General features: G+C 38.7%; 2 protein-coding genes and 1 pseudogene across 2 annotated transcripts; 2 read left to right on the top strand and 1 right to left on the bottom strand.

The window, feature by feature from the left end:
• Positions 1 to 3,412: 3,412 nt before the first annotated feature.
• On the bottom strand, positions 3,413 to 11,682 carry LOC146457464 (uncharacterized). Its single transcript, XM_085091943.1, has 9 exons — positions 11,645 to 11,682; positions 11,467 to 11,521; positions 9,489 to 9,629; positions 7,274 to 7,375; positions 6,936 to 7,160; positions 6,206 to 6,242; positions 5,434 to 5,721; positions 4,777 to 5,070; positions 3,413 to 4,062 (listed from the first exon to the last, which is right to left on the bottom strand). The coding sequence occupies exons 3-9, from the start codon at positions 9,600 to 9,602 to the stop codon at positions 4,010 to 4,012; spliced, it is 1,113 nt and encodes a 370-aa protein (XP_084948069.1). The 5' UTR covers positions 9,603 to 9,629; positions 11,467 to 11,521; positions 11,645 to 11,682; the 3' UTR covers positions 3,413 to 4,009.
• A 48-nt stretch (positions 11,683 to 11,730) lies between these two features.
• LOC146457465 (mitochondrial genome maintenance protein mgm101 homolog) lies at positions 11,731 to 19,671 on the top strand. The gene is made up of 5 exons (XM_085091945.1): positions 11,731 to 11,936; positions 15,764 to 15,870; positions 15,968 to 16,071; positions 17,671 to 17,874; positions 18,665 to 19,671. Exons 1-5 carry the CDS (start codon positions 11,764 to 11,766, stop codon positions 18,812 to 18,814), a joined length of 738 nt encoding a protein of 245 aa, XP_084948071.1. The 5' UTR covers positions 11,731 to 11,763; the 3' UTR covers positions 18,815 to 19,671.
• On the top strand, positions 14,539 to 15,757 carry LOC146457466 (uncharacterized; annotated as a pseudogene).
• Positions 19,672 to 21,506: the final 1,835 nt, after the last annotated feature.

Below are 21,506 nucleotides of genomic sequence, written 5' to 3' on the forward strand. Positions count from 1 at the left end.
CGTTGGGATTTCATTTGGTCCCACCAAGTTTTAAGAGAGAGAAAACACAAACAAACACGACTATTTTGCAGTCTCAGTACGGAGGGAGGACCTCATTTAGTATTTAGATATCAATGTTACTCTGGTTCCAGAGGCCCCCTTTTCACGGTTTCCGTCACCCGCGAGAATTACATCAATGTTTTACCTCGAACGGAATGTCCAATAAAGAAAAAGTAAGAAAGGCCGGTCTTCTCCATCCTTTTCCACAAAGGAACCGAAATCACACGCTCTGATTGATAATTTGTTTTCCACATCTGTTTAGAAAACGCGCGAAATTTTTCATGGGTTTTGAAATGGAGTAGCATTTTGTCCCTAAAAACTAGCGGGGAATACAAGATCTTCTCAAACTCATTAACAATTCATCAAGAGAAAACAAAGAAAATAACTACCGTCACCGTGGTTTGGATATGTGTTCCTAAAATTATGCCAACTTTAGCCTTGAATTTATCCAAGAATTATTGATTATTTGAGAAGCCATATCAAACACTCGAAAGTGTGTTTCATCAGATATCCAAACAACTCGAAGTCCTTAAAAAACACTCGGCTGCGCCGATATAGGACGTGAAGTGTCTTGGAACGTTTTAACCATTCCAGTTTTTATAGTTAAGTACATGAATATGTTTAAAGACTTGGACCCTCACCCATTGTGTGACGACCCCAAACGACGGCTGCGAAGAAGACTAGAGGCTCATGGTGTCTTTGCGTTTGACCACCTACTTGATAGTTGATGATACTGATAACGATGGCACAAGAAGACAACAAAGTGGAAGTGGAAATTCTGCAAATGGAATGGTAATTTCCGTTCCAACCAAAAAGTGGAGTACCTCCAAAGATCGTCCAATTGTTCTGGAAAATTTCTGTTAAATTTCGGGTTAAACACGGACCCGCATTATAAAAGGAACCTTGGCCACTGAGCTGTGAACATCGCAGGGTCCGTGCGGCAAGATAGAATAGATTATTGACAGAATAAATTTGAAATTCATATGCGTATTGGCCTCGAGAATAAAGCTAGAGGTTTGCCAATTTGTTTTTGCGGCTCAGTTGCGATATATAGTTTGTCCAAAATATTCTTTTAACAGCTTAGGTTATTTTTTCAATACACGTTTGGCTTTATTTCTTGAAATACCGATTCCACAACCGATTTACTTGCTACTTGACTTGTTCACTATGTCCGTCGTTGAAGCGGTGACTGTGTGACAAAGGTGGGAGGAACTATCCCTTTTATAGTGCGGGTCCTTGTTGAAACCGCCCCAGAGTAAAAGGCGGAGGTAGCATTAGCAGCAGACGATAGAAGGACCTGGAAGGACAGAGCACGCTGAAGAATGTTGGAGACTTTTTGACACTTAATTTTTCTCATAGTTATACTCAATTATGATACTAACACACTTTATTGGAAAATATTTGTGGAAGATAGAGGTATTTTAATCAGTCAGCCGGTGACAAGGCATACTCGGAAAAAGAAAACCAACAGGAGTAGAACCTATGACATCCCGATTACCAGTTCGGATGCTGGGAGAAATCGGATTTTCTTTTTCCGAGTATGCCTGTATTACTGACTGAAAAGAAGAAAAAAAAAAAAAACCGTCATCATTTATTCACCAGGCTTAAAACATAACACCGTATTTCCTCCAACTTATTCAGAGTTTGACTGATGAAGAACTAAGCTGTCTGATTATCTTTAGTTGCCAAAAAACCTAGTGAAACGAATACTTTGGTTTTCCCAACTGATTTAATAACTCAAGGTCATTTGGCCTGGAGAGCTGACGGTTCGGGAAGTAGCCAAATTACCTTATATTATTCATTTCCACTCCCCCGCCGACGCAGTAGAACAAACCCACTAATCCTAGTGAAACGACTGACCCAAGTTTTGCAAGCGAAAAATGTAAATATTTTACACATTGAAAAACCACAATGTTTATCGAACGGTTTTTTTATGCTACCACATAACAGACCAGTTAGTATAAAATCATGTCATTTTAATAGGAGTTGCGCATTGTTTTAAAATTAAAGTCACGTACAGTCCTTTTTGGAAAGAAACTTATTTTTGTGCTGCGCATAAGACTATCTTGTAATGGACAAGCTAACAGCTCAAGCACATATTAAAGCAATAACGACTCCATTCCGAACGCCTCCAACCAACACTGAAAAGAAAGAATTGACGCCATTTCAGGAACAAAAATGAATTATTACGTAAGTATAACGGAATTCGACAAGGTTTCATGATGAAAGAGCTCAACAACTCAATAAGCATTCACAAACTTCATGAAACACAACGTCAAGAACCAGTAATTTCTGCAAAGACTCAACTAAGTCAAAGGATTTCGGGACTGCTTTAAACACGCGCATGTGTGATAGCCCTAACCTCTCCCCCCAGGAAAAACGTTACAACGGTGTCTGCCCCCACATGACCCTGAAAGCTAGCAGAACTCGAGAAGGCCTAAGTTGCGAGAAGCTTGCGTCCGTCTTTAAATGAACATCGAAAGTTTGACCTTCGTCGACTAACTACACTAAGGTATCGGTCTCTCTCGCACCGGCTTCAAGCGACCTTCGCTACCACGAGACACGACAGAAAAAAATTCCGTTGTATGGATGGTGCCATCCCCCCGAAAAGAAGTCCATTCGACTTGTCGCAACGATTTCGGCAATGCTACAACAAATTTGGAAACGTTACATAGTGAAAAGTTGTTCCCCGTCCTACAATTTGTGCCACATCACCGCGAAGTAGTTTCCACAACTGACGCGAGACTAAGTTGCACGGTGTGACACGTATCATCGTAGTTTTTCAGCAGTCGTGATAACAACACGCATCACCAAAGACAGTTATGCAAATAACACACATCACCGCAAAATCAGCTTGCTTCAGAAATTGCAATAAAAAACACCGCCTTTACCGACAGCTGTTTGATCATGGGACATCAAGTCAGTCCAGGTGTCGAATACAAGACATCGACATTCGAACGGACTTCATCTTGGTGCTGTTTTCATATTGGTACCGACAATTTGACTACAGTAAAGACCTGTTTCAGGTAGGATTACTGGTGCGCTCATAAGGGCCTGCCACTGGAGAGCCAGCAACCTTACTACCTGCCATACTACACTGACGAGACGTTTACCACGGCCATTATTTTCAAGTCGCTTGACGTCGTCAACAAAGGAAGCAAAGTAAGTTACAACTAATTGCACAAATGCGCGAAAATGTAGGGCCATGAAATGACACCATTTACATGTAATAAATTGCCAAAAATTCCTCTAGCGAGGTTGTTAGGCGGGGTGCCCACGAGTTGAACGCAATGGCACACCAAGCTTGTGGTGGACTGTATGAATTTCAGCCGATTGAGGAAGAATATTCAGTAAAAAGACAGAAAAGGCAGTCTTTATCTAAGATGCATCAAATCTTTATTTCTTTCAGATTTTTATGTTGACACTAATGTAATATCCCGTGAGCAATTCAAGTTTAACTTCAAATACTAACTTGCCATGGGTAAAGGCATCAGCTGTGCAAAGATCGGACTGGGTATCGCCATCGCCTTTAGTGTTTTTTTTTTCCCTACATTACAAAGTTTTAAACAGATATATTGATAATTTTTATAAACCCAGCGTTAACAATTGTTTTCTGGGGGGCGCGGATTAAGTCAGGCTACATTTGTTAATCTTGACTTGAATGACACCAAAAACATTGAAATTCTGTACCATGCTTACTATTTTAATACTTTATATTTTTCGCATGGTATCATTTTAAGAGGATCCCTTGTCTGTGAGACTTACCAATTTGCAATGTCATACCACATCTTTCTCAGTCTATTTTTAACAATATTAGATTAAAAGTTATTATTGTAATTTGATTCAATGTTTGAGATAAATTATTGGAAGCAATTCTGTGTTGTTTCTACTTAACTTTGTGAGTAGAAATGTTTGTGATTTGCTTAGTAATATTCAACCTATTCTAACACGTGGCTGCCTTGCCCTCTGTTTAGTCACTGCTGCTACTGCTACTACTGCTGCTACTTCCAGAGATTTTCATGTCTGCAAGCAATTTATAATTAAAGGTTAATCACTCGTTTTGGTCACTTGTCGCCAAATATTTAGTATAATATGAACACTGACCTCTTTATTCCATAAAAGTACCCACACGTTCAGTGCTTTAATATAAACAAAAGTTCAGCAGCGGATCTGTTACTCTTGCCTGATCAGTAGTGTATTGTGACATGGCAAGTCCGCGCAAGTTTCTGCGCCTTTTTCGTTTGTCTCGGGCGTTCCTTTTTTTGCAGAATACTTCAAAACGTCCGATTAATTTTAACACAGGTTTATTGAAAATTTTGGGCTAAATTTTCCAATTTACTAACGCAATGTTCACATTACGTTATCGATGCGAGACTCGATCTTAGTTTGAATAGGACATTCGCCGTCTTCTAATTAAAAAACGTGAATGTTTGATGTTCGGGGATGAATTCAACTTGGGAACAAGCCGACTAAGGCACATTCATTACTTGGTCAGTGAACGAGTTATTTTTCAGCACAGTAATACGACACTGGATACGATAATTGAAAAAATGCAGCTTTTGTTGTTGCAGTTATGCCAGTCACAGACCTTTAATCAACGTTGTTCAAGCATAGCGGGTAGTATCAGAATAACTTTTGTGCCTAAAGTTGTTGGAAAGGGGATTGAAAATTTATTATCGGGATTCGTGCCTTTGGTGTAACACATAATATGATCCCTGGCAATGTACAGAGTCTTACCTGCAGTAATCACAACTCTCTCCCTTAATCTCCTTGTCTTATGCGCTCTGTAATGCAGACCGTAATTCAATGCAAACAAATGCTGGTCATGTTTAGGGTCACAGCACACCCAGTAATGGCCTTCCCACGAGGTGGTTCTCCAACAGCGCCCTTTGGGAAGGACCTTCTTTTTCTCACGGCGGCCCTGAGGAGTGATCCACTCCAGCTGAACCTCGCGCCTTGTACGGTTAACAAACTTCACTTCCACTGGAACAGTCACATGAGCTTCTGATTTCAGTTTGTCCACGGAACTAGCTATTAAATGAAAATATCACAGCTCAGGTCTAACATGCCAGGACAACAAAACCATTCCAACCACTTACTTTAATTTCAATTCCAAAATGAACACATCTTTTGTCGCAGCCTGGCACCAAACGTTTTAGAAAGCTGTTTTAGGCTTGCTCTTCTTTCATGCTAAAACTGTTTCAGCGCCGGAAAATCCGCAGATACGCTTGCTAAGCGTAAATCTGCAGTAACTGACCACAATCTTCTGAGGAGAGCTCAAAAGCAAATGTGTGTTACATTTGTTAAGACTGATTTCCTTTATGCATGATCGCTTAATAATCAAGTCATAAAACACTATGAGTTCAGACAGCATTGCAGATATACAAATAATACCTGTTGGTTTCCTTATTTCAACCTCCACGTGTTTGTCACCTTGCTTATGTGCAAATGCATGGAACACTGGAGTGCCATTTATCAACAGTGGCTCACGACTTAGTTTCCTGTTTATGGCCATGAAGACATGAGTCTCGTAAGTATCTATGCTCTTGGAATGGCCCTCCTTTATCTTGCACATTCTCTTTCGTCTTCCTTTCTTGTTGATCCAGAACACCTGTACTTTCTTTCCTGTTTTGTTGGTGAACTTCACAGTCAGCGGATGTTTGTCTTCTCTGGAATACAGTGCTAGCAAGTCAAAAATTAAAAAGTCATAAAAAAAAGAAAGAAGACAATACGGTGGTTGTTTTCACCTTTCTGTTTGATGGTTCCATGACAAAACCCCCCAAAATGCCATAGATGCACTCTAAACAAGGTAAAATATGCACAGACTTTTCCATTTCCCTGAATGAAACGCGGAGCTTTCTCTGTTTTGTTCAATATGAAGGTGTGACAATTTTTAAGCTTATTTTCGGGGGGCAAAATATCATGTATTGAGAAGAGAGAGAGGAGGAAATTTACAATATTATCATTAAGGAATGTCTTGGCCTGAAAGAAGAAAACTTAAGTGTTAGATGTGTTAGCTCTCACAACAATGACACAAAATTACATTTATAACAACGGCTAGTTAACTGTAGTGTTTTATTTAGACTACCAAAACTGTGGGATGTTATTTTGCAAGACACGACAAATTTCCTACATGATTTTACAGCAGTTTAGTAGAACAACTCACGGTATTCATGGGGATCGCTATCATCACTTTCCACATCCTATGAGAAAATTGAAAAATAAAGAATGTAATACATGCAGCTGCTGTTACTGCACAAATAAACAGAATTAGTCAATATGGATGTTACTTTTCAAGGCAATTACAAAGCCCGGGTATAATATCAATCTGTTCTCTGAGAACAAGAGATGAGTAACAGGAAATCCCAGTCAGAGAACATAAAGGACAGTTACCCAAAAAACTCAACTCAACTTGTCCCCTTCAGCTCACTAAACCAACGTCTGATTAAAGTGATTTAAATCACGACAAAGGATTGTAAGGCAGTACACAATAACATAGATGTATTGGTGCAATGATTAAGTGTATTATTAAATCTAACTCTCAGTTCTTGGTATTCTTTGATAATTAAAAATTACAGTATTTGTAAGGTACATCACTTTACACATCATCATTCACGGTGTAAAGGTTCAAGGTTTGTATCATACTTGAGTCATCTTTGTGTGGACAAAGTCATGTAATTTAAAATGATCTGGAGATATTAATTACCATGTGGATGCAAACCTTTTGCCTGTTTTTGCAACTGGAAACTTTTGAAAACTCAGTCTTATGTTACCGTTGATGCAAAAGTACTTTTCTGGTCAAATTGTTATTAAAACTAGCTGAAAATGTCTCTTAAGGTATTGAATAAAGAAGGATTTATAAAACAGCAAGTTATAGTTGTTGATATAACACTTACCACATGTTTGTGTCCTGAAGGGTGAGGTGGGAAAGGTCCAGGGTGTGGTCCTTGGTGGGGTGGGAAAGGTCCAGGACCACCTGGGGGGTGGTACCCTGCAGGATAATGACCTGTATGTGGTGGAGGTGCTCCTGGGAATGGTCCTGAGGGTACTCCAGTAGGTGGAGGGAAGGCTCCTGTGGGTGGACCAGGGTAGAATCCAGTGGGTGGAGGAACATAAGCCGGCTGAAAGACAAATATACAAACTACCATAAGCCTTCAGCACAAGCAGCAGTAAGCATATGTCAGATTCTCTTTAATTAAATCTTTCAAAAGATGCTAACTAATTCCATACTAACCGGGTAAGCGGCCTGTGCAGGGGTGGGTTGCCCTGTGTAGTGGGGAGGGGGGCTTGGATAATAGCCTGCTCCAGGTGGACCATAAGGCGGTGGCACAGCACCCTGGAATCAAATAAAAACAACAGAATTACTGGTTATTTCAAACCATTTTTAAGCTACTTTATGACATATGCAGGGGTACCGTATTTTCTCGATTACACCCCCCGGCGTTTTTTTTTAAAACTTGGCCTCAGGGACCCCGCGTTTATTTGAAGCCGGCGTTTATTAATGAAGTAAAATTTTCATCAATTTTTAGGTTGATTTATTATTTTACATTCTTTGAGACCCCTTGCACAGTTTGTCAAGGCGGGACGATTTCTCCCTTGGACCCGACCTGACTGACCTGAGAGTGCCTCAGTCATAACAACAGGAACGAGAACATTGTTTTATATTTTCAAGTTTGTTTTGTCGTACAGCATACATCACAGTCAATGTTACGCCACACTTGTTCGTTAAGCATTTATTTAAGAAACAAAAGCAGTATACCGTACAGTACGCATCATAGCAGTGCTTTTCTACTGAATATCTCTACTTGTTGGCTCGACGCAAATAAACGCCGGTACTTCGAACAAACACCCCCGGCGTTTATTTAAAAATTACCAGTTTTGACCCAGCATTTAAATGAGGCTGGCGTTTAATTGGGGTCCGGTGTTTAATCGAGAAAATACGGTAAGTGTATTCAGTTTCCAAAAAGTTGAAATCCTGGAAAGGAAAATGACTTTGCTGTTACATTTCCATGTATTTATAAATTGTTTGTTTGTCCTACTACACATGCAATCAGCTTATATGCTACATTAACAAATAACACCGATCATTACACTATAAACAGAACTTAATCAACTGTAAAAAGGAAGCCTGAAAAATGTCAGGTGCAAAGGGACCAAAAAAGACTCCCCCTGAGACACCAGTGCAGTGCTACACCAACTGTGAGCTGGTAATTTTGTACCTGTTGAACATGAATAAACCAAGTTGAAATATAAATGAAGTGGTCTTTCATCAATCAAATCTTTCATTTGCAGTTCTCAAATCATTACTAATTCATAATGAGAAAAGCCAATAAATAACACCCATTTGGATCAGGTGAATGGGTTTTCATCTGAGATCAAACACTTGCATTTTAATGAGCAGTAATTCAGTAGAACAAAGGTATGATTGTTTATGCATATGTTCAAATATATTTAATGTACATGTATCTGCTCCATTTTGAGTGCCAGCATCCTAAAAAAGTCCTTAAAAGAATGCTCATTGATGTTTTAAAAAGTAAAATGAACAACAAAAACTCCAGGCTCTCATTCAATTGTTGCTACTTCAAACTTGCCATCTCCAACTATTTAATCGGGTTGAATTATGCTAATTGCAGTTGAGTTTACCACCGTCACTTTCAATGGCATTCTCCTTTTCCATGGTTACTCTTAATTCAGAAATGTTAAAATGGTTCAGCTTCAAGCAAAGACTGGTACGAAGCAGTCATTTGAATGTGATTCGTGAGATTTATTTGCCACTCCCTGTAATAAAGTACTGTGTGGCACTGTGGAATTTGCTCCAATGATAATTGGCTTGGGTCAGTACTGGCTTTTTATATTTTCGTGTAAAAAACAAAGATTTGTTGGAACTGCATTTTGAGAAATCATGTCAAAACTCAGGTTTTGTGCTTCATCAGGAGTTCCAAATATTTCATTTGTTTCTGAGTGTTTGGAACCCCTGGTGAAACACTTGCCATTGTTTTTAATATATTACTTCAAATATATATGATGTAGCTCAGTTGATAGAGCAAGGCTCTGATGTTGATGCTAGTTAACACAAAAGAAATTTATTTTGAGGCAAGAAAAAGTGGGGAAATGGCACTTTTAGCAAAATGTATTCACTTACAGTCAATCATGCATGACCAGCATTTTTGAAATTTGAACACAGTTTTGTAATTTGCATGTCATGTCAGTTTTAAACACTGCCAGTGAGATTTCAGAGTTCCCATAAAAGATTTCCCGTGATTATAACGCTTTGAATTTTTCTTTACGTTACAACCTCGAGTATTTAAAAAATAACAATAATTATTTTTTGCACATTATATGTACAAGTTATGATTATCCAAATCAAGTGTGTGTACTGAATACCTTGTGACACCTGGCACTTATATCTTTAAACTTAGTCTTCAAAAAGCTAACATGGAGGCACTCACCTGGGGATAGTGTTGTCCAGGGGGTGGGGGAGGGTGCTGTCCAGGATGTCCATGGGGTGGGGGAGGGTGTTGTCCAGGGGGTGGGTAATAGCCAGGGGGTGGAGGTCCACTCATTCTGACTTGTGATCAATTGAACTTAAACTATAAGAAATGCAAAATAGAAGTAAAAATATAAGTCTCATAAAAGCGATATTACTCTGGCCAATCAGGGAACAGATGCCATCAATCCAACAAACCAATCAGAACTCTCTAAAGGCAAACACACATAGCAAATGCAGAGCGTGGTAAACTACCTATGAGGAAGTTGCCACTGGAATCTAGTTGAGAGTATTGGACATGACTGTAGATTTTACGTCTTGCCTAGTTGAGAAATGGTGGCAAAGCAAAACCTTAGGCTTGCACAAATTTAATTGTCTCACTACCTGGTGAGGTCTACAGTTTACTACTTGCACCCCTCATGGTTATGCTGATATTAACAGTGGGATATTTTAACCAAAATGAACTACATCTGCACCCTGCAAACCCAATACAGCAATCTGCTAGCACTTGACTCACACATATTGGTACAAATTTTCCGCTGTTTTTGTGAACAGCAATTTTCAAATACAGTTCCAACCCCTATTAAGGGGCCAGTTATCCAAGTCCCAGGACTGTTGTCACTTTAATGCTGTTAAACAGCCACCCCTATTGAGCGGCTACTGCCTTTTGACCGTCCTGATAAGGGTTCTCCTATTGTTGGTACCCCTATTAAGTGACCACCAATAATTTAATGCATGTAGTTTGGCCTTGTTTTCACAAAGCTGTTAACAGAGAAAAATGTCTGAAATCGAAGATAACAGCTGGTAAGAACATTCAAGTACATTTTTAAAATCATCTTTACTTATCATTTCATGCAGACCAGGAATTTCCATTGTCTAGTGACAAAGTGACTATGTAAGCAGTCCTTTTTACTGGAAATGTTGCACATGAGCAGTCATACAATAGGGCCATTTATACGGGAGAAAATAAGACGCGTCTTATCCAAGACGCGTCTCAAATAAGACGCGAGCTGATCGTATAAATGGCACAAAATAAGCGTTCGTGTCTTATTTTAGACGCGACTAAAATAAGACGTGTCTAACTCTGGAACAGGAGCTTGAGCTGTTCTTGTCTTGGTCGCGTCTTAAATAAGACGTGAACTTCCTCGTATAAATGGTACACGCGTCTTAAATAAGACGTGAACTACAAATGAGCATGCGTAAGAGCGAGTGACGTGTCATGACACACGTCACTGACCGCTCTCAGCTCTGCAAAATGGCTTCGCAGTGTTCACAGTCCGCTTTGCAGTGTTCAAAAACACCAGCAACACCGGCAGCAAAAAAGAAATACGTGGACTACCACGGAAGAGAAGGAGTTTCTGCTTATTTGCAAAGAGAGGGCAATTGCCAAAGAGCTGGACAATTGTGTTACAGGCGCCGGTGTAAGTTACTTCTGTTGTCACTCTTGTTTACATTCAACGTTTATCCTTTCGCAATTGGTACAGATGAAAAGTTGTTGCAAATCACTTCTAATTAGCATGGTTGCTAATGGTAACGTCGCATGTAAACGAGGCTGTATCAAAAATAAGACGCGGGTTGTTTATACGTGATTTTCATGTCTTACGCAGGACGCGATCGTATAAACGGTACAGTTCGCGTCTTATTTAAGACGCGTCTTAAATACGACGCGTCTTATTTTCTCCTGTATAAATGGCCCTAATGTGCCACATTCCTGAAGCATCATGATGTCATGAAAACAAATTTTACAACGTGTTTTCTCCAAAAGAGTGAGAAGATCTGGGTACTAGATTACCTTTACACTGTAAATCAAAGGTACCAAGCGTAAGTTATGCATTGCTGACGTGTCCGCACAACCAGTTGATGTCAGATATAAGATATACTAAGTTTATATCTGTTATATTCTATTTTGATTTCATTAAAGCCTTATGTGTATGACCCACCTTGTGTACGTGTACGAAACCAAACGGTAGATGCAACCACTGTGTGTACGAGGATCTGCAACAACATGAGCTAAGTATCAACTTAACGCGGACAAAGGATAAAATAAAACCTATAAAAAGCCTTCTACCGCTGTTAGACACATATTGTTAGTGCAAGAATGTACGGCAATCTACGAACCGAAATATATAAAACGTTCCCTCCTCCTTCAGTTGGGAAGAACTTCATGTTACCCATAAGCCACTGCACATCACTAGCACAACAGATGATCTTGTTCCCAGTTCCCCTTGAGTTTCAAAATGGCGGCGCTTTGCAGGTCACCTTTTTTCATGTACTTGACTGGCGCTCGGCTTGCAGGAGTTTCAAAGAGATTGTTATCAAGCGAGCAACAGAAAGAAAATGGAACAAACACATCCACTGAAAGAGAAGACGCAAACATGACATTTACACCAGCTAATAATTCAGTTGATAGGTGAGGTAGTACTCCTTCGATTTGACTCCCTGGACTCACCAAGTGACTCTGGAGTTTGAAGGTCTATCTTTACGCTAAATTAACCAGTCACGATGGCCACATGTAAGCTTAACGCTATCCAATACTCAAATGCTGTGCACCGCACTGGCCTTCTATCCTCTCAAATCCATTGTTAAATATTACATAGATCTAGGGAACTGTTTAACAAATCAACGGCAGTTTTCTATGGTCTATACTCTTTTATTAAAAACTGGATCATTGTATAATGCAATTCAAGGGATTTGATTGGCTGAGCGGCCATGGTATATGAGCAATTATACCATGGCCAAGAAATGGCCGCCATTAAATTGTCTGCTGGTTCTTCTCTCACAGCGAAATCAGTTAGATCTAGCAATATTTCTTGATTGTTTTTAATAAAACAATTATTCCACTTGCGCTTGTTGGATATGAGATGATTATAGCCAACTCGGCGCTACGCGCCTCGTTGGCTATCTATCATCTCATATCCAACGCGCGCTCGTGGAATAATTGTTAATTAGCATACCTCAGTGACCGACTATCGCGTAACGCGCAATCTGATTGGCTACACAGGTGCCCTCTATTGATTGATAGACGGCAGTTTGTCAGAGCACGCGCGATTTAGCATGCATCATTGCACAAATATATCAAAATTAATGAAATAAAAAGATTTTTGCTTGATAGATCGATCACTGAGGTATGCTAAAACAATTAGACGGCTCGCTCTCGGTTTCTATCGCCTTTGATAGTTGGATAGATACCTCGGGCTCGCCGTCTAATTGTTAAATAGACCACAAAATGACGTCAAAAAATGTTCAAAACTTAAGGTCATTCCCCTGTTTTGCAGTGCGCAGCTCTACTGCGCACAATGGCAAAATAAAAAATTTACACTCATTTCTAGCTAACTACTGAGTATCACTCAATCTGACTTGTATCTATCAACAAAATTCTTAATTTGCATTTTGCGCGGAAATTAAGGTGTTTTCATAAGACTCGCCCCAGTCCCTTTGCGGAGAAACCAGTTTTGAAGCTCTATTTACCACTGCTTTGTGAAATATCTGCAAAACCAACCCGGTGAACCTATTCTCTCTTTTCAGATTTCTAACCACAATATCGTTTGCCAACTACCGTGAAAATTTAAGGAAAATCCCAGTGTTAGAAATATCAAATTTTGTGCCTAATATCTAGCCAATGGACATTTTGGCCTACCCTCAGAGGTAACGAATTATATTCTTTTGTTGAATATCTCAGTAGTACTGGTTAGGAATAGTTTTCAAACAGATTTCACATTGAAAATGATTTATGAACAGGGAAAAAATTCTATGAAATGAGCCGTTAACTGTTCTCTTCAGAAAATAATTCCTGTTTTTGGCAAGTGCTCTATTATAGTCCATTTTGTCCAAACGTGCAGAAATTACCATATTTCAATGCTTCGTTGCTAAAGAACAAGCATAGTGACCCCCTCTTTTTATTTCATTTTTGCAGTTTACATATAGTGAACCACACATGGGCAAAGTTTGGAAAAAATCTGAGTGTAGGTTCTATTTTAGGGGAATGACCTTAAGTGGAACCACGAGCCGCAGGCGAGTGGTTTCACTGCCAAGTTTTGAACTTTTTTATGGCGTCCTTTCATGGTCTATAAGAGTATAGACCATAGAAAACTGCCATCAATTTGTTTTTTACAATAACATAGAAAAAGTACGAGCAGAATTGGCTATTTTTTTCGTTGAGAAAGCGCGTGCGTTACATGTGACATCATTTTTATTGTCTGTACTCTTATAGACAACAGCTACGAGCCAATCAGCGCGCGGAAATTTGGACAGTTATTTTAAAAAAGAATATGGTGGATTGACTTCTCAAGGTTATTTATAAATATTCCTCTAATGTTAACGGTTTAGTTATACATAAACAAGTGAAAACAAACGATAAAACCGAACAACGTTTTGGAGTCGTCATGACGCCATTGTCAAGTTTGAAGTGATAGAAATAAATAAAGTCAATGTCAGAAATAGTGCACCAAAAAAAAAAAAATTAACATAATGTCTGAATATATGATGTCACGCAAATAGTTTAGCTTGAATTGAGTCCGATTGGACATTGAGAGATGGTGTTAACTCTCTAATTAGCAACATTTCGTAAACTAAGCAATCGAACTTATTCATGCACAATATCTGTCAAGGTCTTTAGGGACGTTACGGTGTTTGTTAAGAAGATGCTTGCCAATAGAAGACGATTGGTATTTATTCTTGACCACGCACTGGTGTAAATGCCTAAGTGTAAACCCTACATAACTTGCATCGCACAAGTCACATTGAAATTTATAAACAACACAATTCTGATTTACAATAGGAATCTTTAGCTCTTGCTGGATTTTGTTACCAACAAAAATCGGTTGGATGAGTGTGTCAATCTTCTGGCTGAGATCTTTGAGCTGTTTGTGTACCAGGTCTGCCGAAGCCTGATCTTTGAAAGGCAGGACTATTCGCACAGTTGGACTGTCCGAATAGTCTTATAAATAAGCTTGAGAAGTCAATCCACCATATTCTTATTCGTACAAGAGGTATGCAATGATACTTTGACCATAATGCCGGACACAACATCAGCGGCTAATTTTCTCCAGGTTCTTAACAACTGCCACACATCTGTGAAGTTCATCATGGAAACAGAGGTTAATGGTCTACTACCCTTTCTTGGAATGCAGCTCCTTAACAGAGCTCCCCAAATTGAGACCAAGGTCTACATAAAACCTACTAATACAAGTCTTTTGCTCCACTACCAAAGTCATGTCGATATGCGCTATAAACAAGGGCTTTTGAGAACCATGCTTGATCGTGCGTATCGGTTATCATCGTGTTGGTCTTACTTCTCTGAAGAATGTGACCGTTTGAAAGCTGTGTACACCCAGTTGAAATACCCACAACATCTTATCAACACCACCATTAGGTATTTTGTAGCCTTTAAGGCTGAAGGCCCTCAACCAATACCTGCCCCAAGAGACAGTCCAACTGTGCGAATAGTCCTGCCTTTCAAAGATCAGGCTTCGGCAGACCTGATACACAAGCAGCTCAAAGATCTCAGCCAGAAGATTGACACACTCATCCAACCGATTTTTGTTGGTAACAAAATCCAGCAAGAACTAAAGATACAAGAGAGAAAACCGCCTATTGTAAATCAGAATTGTGTTGTTTATAAATTTCAATTTGACTTGTGCGATGCAAGTTATGTAGGGTTTACACTTAGGCGTTTACACCCTTGTTGAGCATAAATACCAATCTTCTTCCATTGGCAAGCATCTTCTTAACAAACATCGTAATGTCCCTAAAGACCTTGACAAATATTTTTCTGTCCTTAAGAAGTGCATGAATAAGTTTGACTGCTTAGTTTACAAAATGTTGCTAATTAGAGAGTTAACATCATCTCTCAATGTCCAATCAGACTCAATTCAAGCTAAACTATTTGCGTGACATTATATATTCAGACATTATGTTAATTTTTTTTTTGGTGAACTATTTCTGACAATTTCTGACATTGACTTTATTTATTTCTATCACTTTGAACTTGACAATGGCGTCATGATGACTCCGAAACGTTGTTCGGTTGTATCGTTTGTTTTTGCTTGTTTATGTCTAATGTGAACAAAATAAAATAAAGTTTAGATGAAGGTTTGTACATTCAGTCATTTGATAATCTAGCACAGAATTTGCAAACTTTATTTCTTCATCTTTCTTTATTTTATGGTTGGTTTCTAGTCTGCTTAGATATAACAGATCTCAGTTTTCATTACAGAACATTCATTCTTCCTTTCGTAGGTTATCAGAAGAGTTTTCTGGAGCAGCCACAGTGCCTTTCAGTCAGGAAATAACTAAAGTTCTTATGTCACGAGTTAATGAGAATGATGTTGAAATCAAACCAGATGGTACAGCAGCTGTTGAGTGAATTCTATTTTAGTTTACTTAATTAAATTATTGGGTAGTTTAAATTCATGTGTTATCTTATTTTCTGTGTACATGTAGGATTGATATATTTTCCTGAAATAAAGTACAGAAGAATCCTTAATCAGGCATTTGGACCAGGAGGCTGGGCGTTAGTTCCAAGAGGAGAATCTCTTCAATTTCAGGTCAAATACTGTACTTGTACAATACATTCTGCTTTGGATTTTTCTTTAACAACATAATTTTACTTCTGTTTGAAGCTTCTATCACCACCCTGTAATTCACTGTACAAAAGTACATGTATTTTTGGTGCACACAGGGAATGTTGGTAAATTTCATGCCTGCAAAATCCTTGAAATACAAATGTGAGTCTGCAGTGGACTGATGTACCATGACAAAAATTATTTTAATAATAATAATAATGATGATGATGATGATTTATAAAAGTTCAAACTCCCTTCTTCTGAACATGTAGCACAACTTCATTTTTCTTGAAATTATTTTTATATGAAAAGTTGTCACCAAAATATTTACCAGGAAGTCTGGTTTGTCAACTTGAGAGTTTTTCTCTAGTTCAAGTTGGTTTTCACTTCTTCCAGCAGTACTGTCTATAGTTGGGAGTGCAGGTTCTTAGAGAAAAATTATCTTTTGGTGGAGAACACATTATAGCTATGAGGCATCCATGATCACTGAAGCTGCACCTTGACTTACTAAGCCATTGTGAATGTGCATTTCATTCTGATAAAGTGATACCAGGTAAAAGGTTATAGTTTGAAAGTAATGTCATCTAGGAAGGCAAACATTAGGCCAAAGCAAATCTTTAGAAAGTCATATTCAAATGCTGTAAAATTGAATTAAAGATTTATTAAAGAAATAAAAAACGCGCCGAGTGCATTGTTGAGTTATATAAGCACGCGGGAATTTTTAAGAACACGAGAGAAGTGCAGAGAGGCACTCGCCTACGGCTCGTGCCTCTCTGCACTTCTCGAGTGTTCTTAAAAATTCCCAAGTGCTTATACAACTCAATAATGCACGAGGAACAAGTTTTTTATTTCTTTTATAAAATATAAACAATCGCAACTCCTCAGACAAGTGCAAATTTTAATCAATCAACATCAAGTTTCTCCTTACACAAGATAACGCGTAATTTAATAGCGCGCGCTCTTGCCGATCACGACACAATCACGACAGGGCACGCGACAGCGCAATCAAGTAAAAAGTCAACTGTTTTAGTTTTTCGTCACGTCGTAAGCAATTTCAAGAAGTTAACTCCTAAGTTTTAAGGTGTTGAGAGACAAGTTGAAGTTGATTAAAAGTCTGGAAACATCAGTACAAGAGACTGTTCTTTGCGAGTCGCTGGAGTGACAGCGCATTCTGTCTCTGAATTTCTCAGATTTTTCACAGACAAAAAATCTGACGTGTGCTCTGTGCATATGTACAATTATAATGCACGCACCATACGTATGCTTCGTGCATTGTGGAGTTATAAAGAACTCAGTTTGACCAATCACAGTGCTTGCTTGACCCTGGCTATTTTATAAATCCCAATAATCAATTATTAGGGGCAGAAAGAACTACATGGCACTAGGTAGTTCAGTGTTCCAAATAAATTTTTAAGGAGGGATTCAGTAGATGTGAGATGTCTTCAATCTTGATAAGTCAACTTAGTCAGGTGGCCAGCTTTGTCAGGCTTTGACCTAATACCTCTCTGTTATCTCGAACACTGAGGTGCAGGACAGTAAAACATTTCCTCAAGACTAATTTGGGCGTATTGTGGATTGCAGAGTGATAGAGATAACAGCCAGTTGATTGTGCGGGAGTATGCCTTGTTTTGTTTGGGGAGATTTGTTGCCCAGACAGTTGGTGAACATACATTTTATTCAGCCAATAATATGGTTTATGGTAAAGCTATGGAATCTGCCAAATCCAATGCATTAATGAGATGTTGTAAAGACCTTGGTGTGGCCAGCGAGCTCTGGGATCCTCAGGTAAGCTCAGTTTGCTGTAGGAGGCTCAGATCTAATAAAAAGTAATTAATTTTAAAATACATGTAACCTGCAAATGCAACCTTCTCTTAGTACCACTCTTGCACTAATGCTCCTAGCTGGGAGTAATCGCAACAGCCAGCTATGCTTTGGAGTGGCTTGTTCAACTATGATAGCTATAAAGAATGTCTCAGTTTATTTGTTTTACCTTATGATATGAATACCGGTACATTTCTGTTAATTGTGTCAACTATATGTCAGAGAAGCTTAAACCATTTGGAGAGCCTATGGTCAGAGGAAGCAAAAGCACGACTTTTGTTTATACTACTGAGACACATAGAACGGTTGATTGGCTTCCAGTGCTTTCTTTCTCCAGATAGCTATTTTTCACTAAAATACTGCACATATAAGAAAACGGTGCAGTTCTTTTTGTAGAACAGATACTTTTGTTTTGATTCGCAATTTACAAACTCAGATTCAGCATTTAAAGGTTTCTAGGAAACATGTAAGGAACAGGAAATGCCCTGCACTTTTAACATAAACATTTACATCAGGTTGTTTTTGTTTCTTACATTAATTTTGCTAATCCTTGTTATGAGGTAGGACATGCCATGGCGGAGAAACTAAGAAGAGGATTAACAGGGAGGGGTGGGGGGAGTCAATGTGTTTCGAAGCCCCGTAGAATTTATTTCAATAAAAAAGGGTGGGAACCATCTTCAGATTTCCACTATTTCTAGTGCTATTAGAATTTTTCAATGTTTTAATGTTGAAAAATATACAATTTTTTGTTCAGTTTGTCATTGACTGGAAAGAGAAATATGCTGTGAGCTCATGGTGTGAAAATGTACGGACAAGGGAGAAAAAGAAATTGTGGAGAAGAAAGGACAGAAAGCCTACGGATGCTTTTCAATATCCATGGAGAGAAGTCAATCAGGAAAAATAAACTATGAAAGCGATAATTCTGACCATAAACTGAATTTGACATGAGATCTGGTGAGCATTAGCAATGAAAATATGTCAGTGGAAAACCTGGATTTAGCTTGTGGTTGAAGTATTTTGTTTCTATAATGAGATGCATCCATCTTCTGTCATTTGTCAAGTTCTTCAAGTTCATGTTTATTTTTAGCAGCAGACCAGGAGTAGTATTTTTTTTTTCAAAGACAGTGGCACTGAGGTAATACATCATACACAAGACACAGTGTTTCATCACATATCAAACACTGAGAAATAAAATATGATGCACAGCGGAGTATTTTTGACGAACTTCGAGGTTTTTGATATTGTGATGAAACACTGTGACGAGTGTTAGATATAACTTCTCAAAACAAACTGCTTTTCAAGGGGAAATCAAGGATGCAAAAACGAGGCGTTTTCCATCAGAAATCCAAACACCTCATGGTGCATGATTTCCTTTGTCTTTTGCTTTTGATTTAAATGAGTTGGAGAAAGAATCAAGAAATTATTGTTAGTTTGTACATGATTAATCTTGGACTGGTAAGATCCAAGCCTGAGCTGCCAGTAGTCCTCATTACTTACAGCTCATCTACTTGCTACAGATTTTGTAATTCTTGATCCTTGAATTGTGCAGCCCTTTGTCTTTGTATATAAATAATTATATTGGCAGAGCCCAAGTAAGTTTTGAAACTTTTCCCTGGGGATCCCACATTACGTTTGTATTTAGTTTTGTTCATTTATAATCCAGAAAAGTGTCTGTAAGTGAATCAACTGATCATGTACATCTGTAAGTGTATATCAGTAAAAGAAGTTACACAATGTTGTTAAATATTTCCCAGTCATTGACTCTCATATCTCAAGTTCTTTGCTTGACTCTTGATTTCTTAGCAGTGATTGAAAAAATCATTTGTTCTCCTGTTGGTTCTCAACAACACAGCTTGTTATTATAGTCTTGTCTTTTCTTTAATTTGTTTAGAGGCTAATTCATAGCCTGTCCAGTGTCTTGATATTACAGTCGAACCTCTGCTAACAGACACCTCCCGTAGGCGGACACCTCTCGTAAGCAGACACTGGTCATGTTCTCAGCCACATACAAACACTACATTATTAACCTCCCATATGTGGACACCTCTCTAAACCAGACACTTTTTCTGGTCCCAAGGGTGTCTGCTTAAGGGAGGCTCAACTGTAGTTATTTTCAAGGAACCTCCATATTCCATAACTACCACTACAGTTCAACTACTTGTCCATCACTTCAGTCCAACCATTATTTCCAATGGATAAAGTGTGGTGCTATGGGGGACATTTAGAATGCTAGACATATCCAATCCTAGAATCTGACCAAGGGTTAATTACTTGTAATGCCAGCTTTTGTTTCTCTTTACAGTGACCAATTTACCAAAGGTAATCATGCAAATGTATTTGCTACTAATAACAGATGCTTCTTTGAAAGTGCATGTGATTGTAAGACATCTTAATTTTTTTCATTGCTTAAATAAATGTTTTGTAGATCCTTAAAATTTTGAGAACAACATCTTCTGATATTTTCAAAAACAAGACAGCTTGAACCCGCAATTAGTGAAGGGCACACATATAAGAAAGAAAAAAGATATTACCCACAGCAACAACTATCAGAGTTTGTAGAAGTGAGTGGGAAATGTTGTGAATGTCGTTAGCCAATTATGTTTTCCGTAACAAATGCAGGCTTTTAAATTTTGATGAATAATTATTACCTCCCTATACAGTATTAAAATACATCAACTAAAGTACATGCACTGACTGGCTCATTACTAGTACGCTAATTACTCGGGCCGTAAGGCGGTTAAGGTTTCGGTAGCATTATCAAATTCTTTTTTCTTTTTGGGGTCGCGATGGGCCCCGAGTTATTGTTCTCGGTCTCGTTTTTTGTACTCGGCTGGCACGAGTTAAGTTTTCGTAGCGTTATAAAATTCTTTAAATTCTCGGTCGCGTTCTTTGCACTCAGGCCGTGAGGAGTGTATACAATATGCGAGCCAGCGAGGCATGCGAGGCAGACGTGTGAGGCATGAACACAACATGCCAGGCATGAACAACCCCAACATAAACTGCTAACCGTTAAGCTAACCGGGGAGCTATTTAAGCTAACCTGAGTGCTATTTAGGCCAACCGGAGTGCTCTTTAGGCTTACCGGAGTGTTTTTTAGGTTAGTTTTGTTTAACCGAAAATTTGGCGACTAAATCAGTCTATGACCCCGCGGGCCAAGATAGATAAAGATGTCTCACGTTTACTATAGAAAAACAATCAGGTAGAAACGGTTCCTGTCTTCAAATGAAAGGTAAATAACAAATGCTTTCCCCTGAATTTCATTTAAAAATATTGAAAAACGTTTAAAAACATTGATAAACGTACAAGGATAAGGTACGCGTGATGCGTAACGTTACTCTAGATCATACCGAAATTACGATCCGTCATTGACCCGGCGTCGCATACATATCAGGACCGTACAAGTGGTTTTTGTCTCTAAACGAAAGGTGAAAACGTAAGGATTAAAGCCCGGGGATTATAAAAAAGCATTCGTATTTCATTCTGACTGCAAGAAATGCAATTCTATCTGGTGGTTACTTATTGCCTCACTATATCTCTGTATCTATCTTTTTGGGGGAATTAGCGATGCTGGAGGTTATCACTGCTAAAAGATTGTA

Source organism: Pavona decussata, unplaced genomic scaffold, assembly GCF_977016875.1.
Source record: "Pavona decussata unplaced genomic scaffold, jaPavDecu1.1 SCAFFOLD_243, whole genome shotgun sequence".
Lineage (NCBI taxonomy): Eukaryota > Metazoa > Cnidaria > Anthozoa > Scleractinia > Agariciidae > Pavona > Pavona decussata.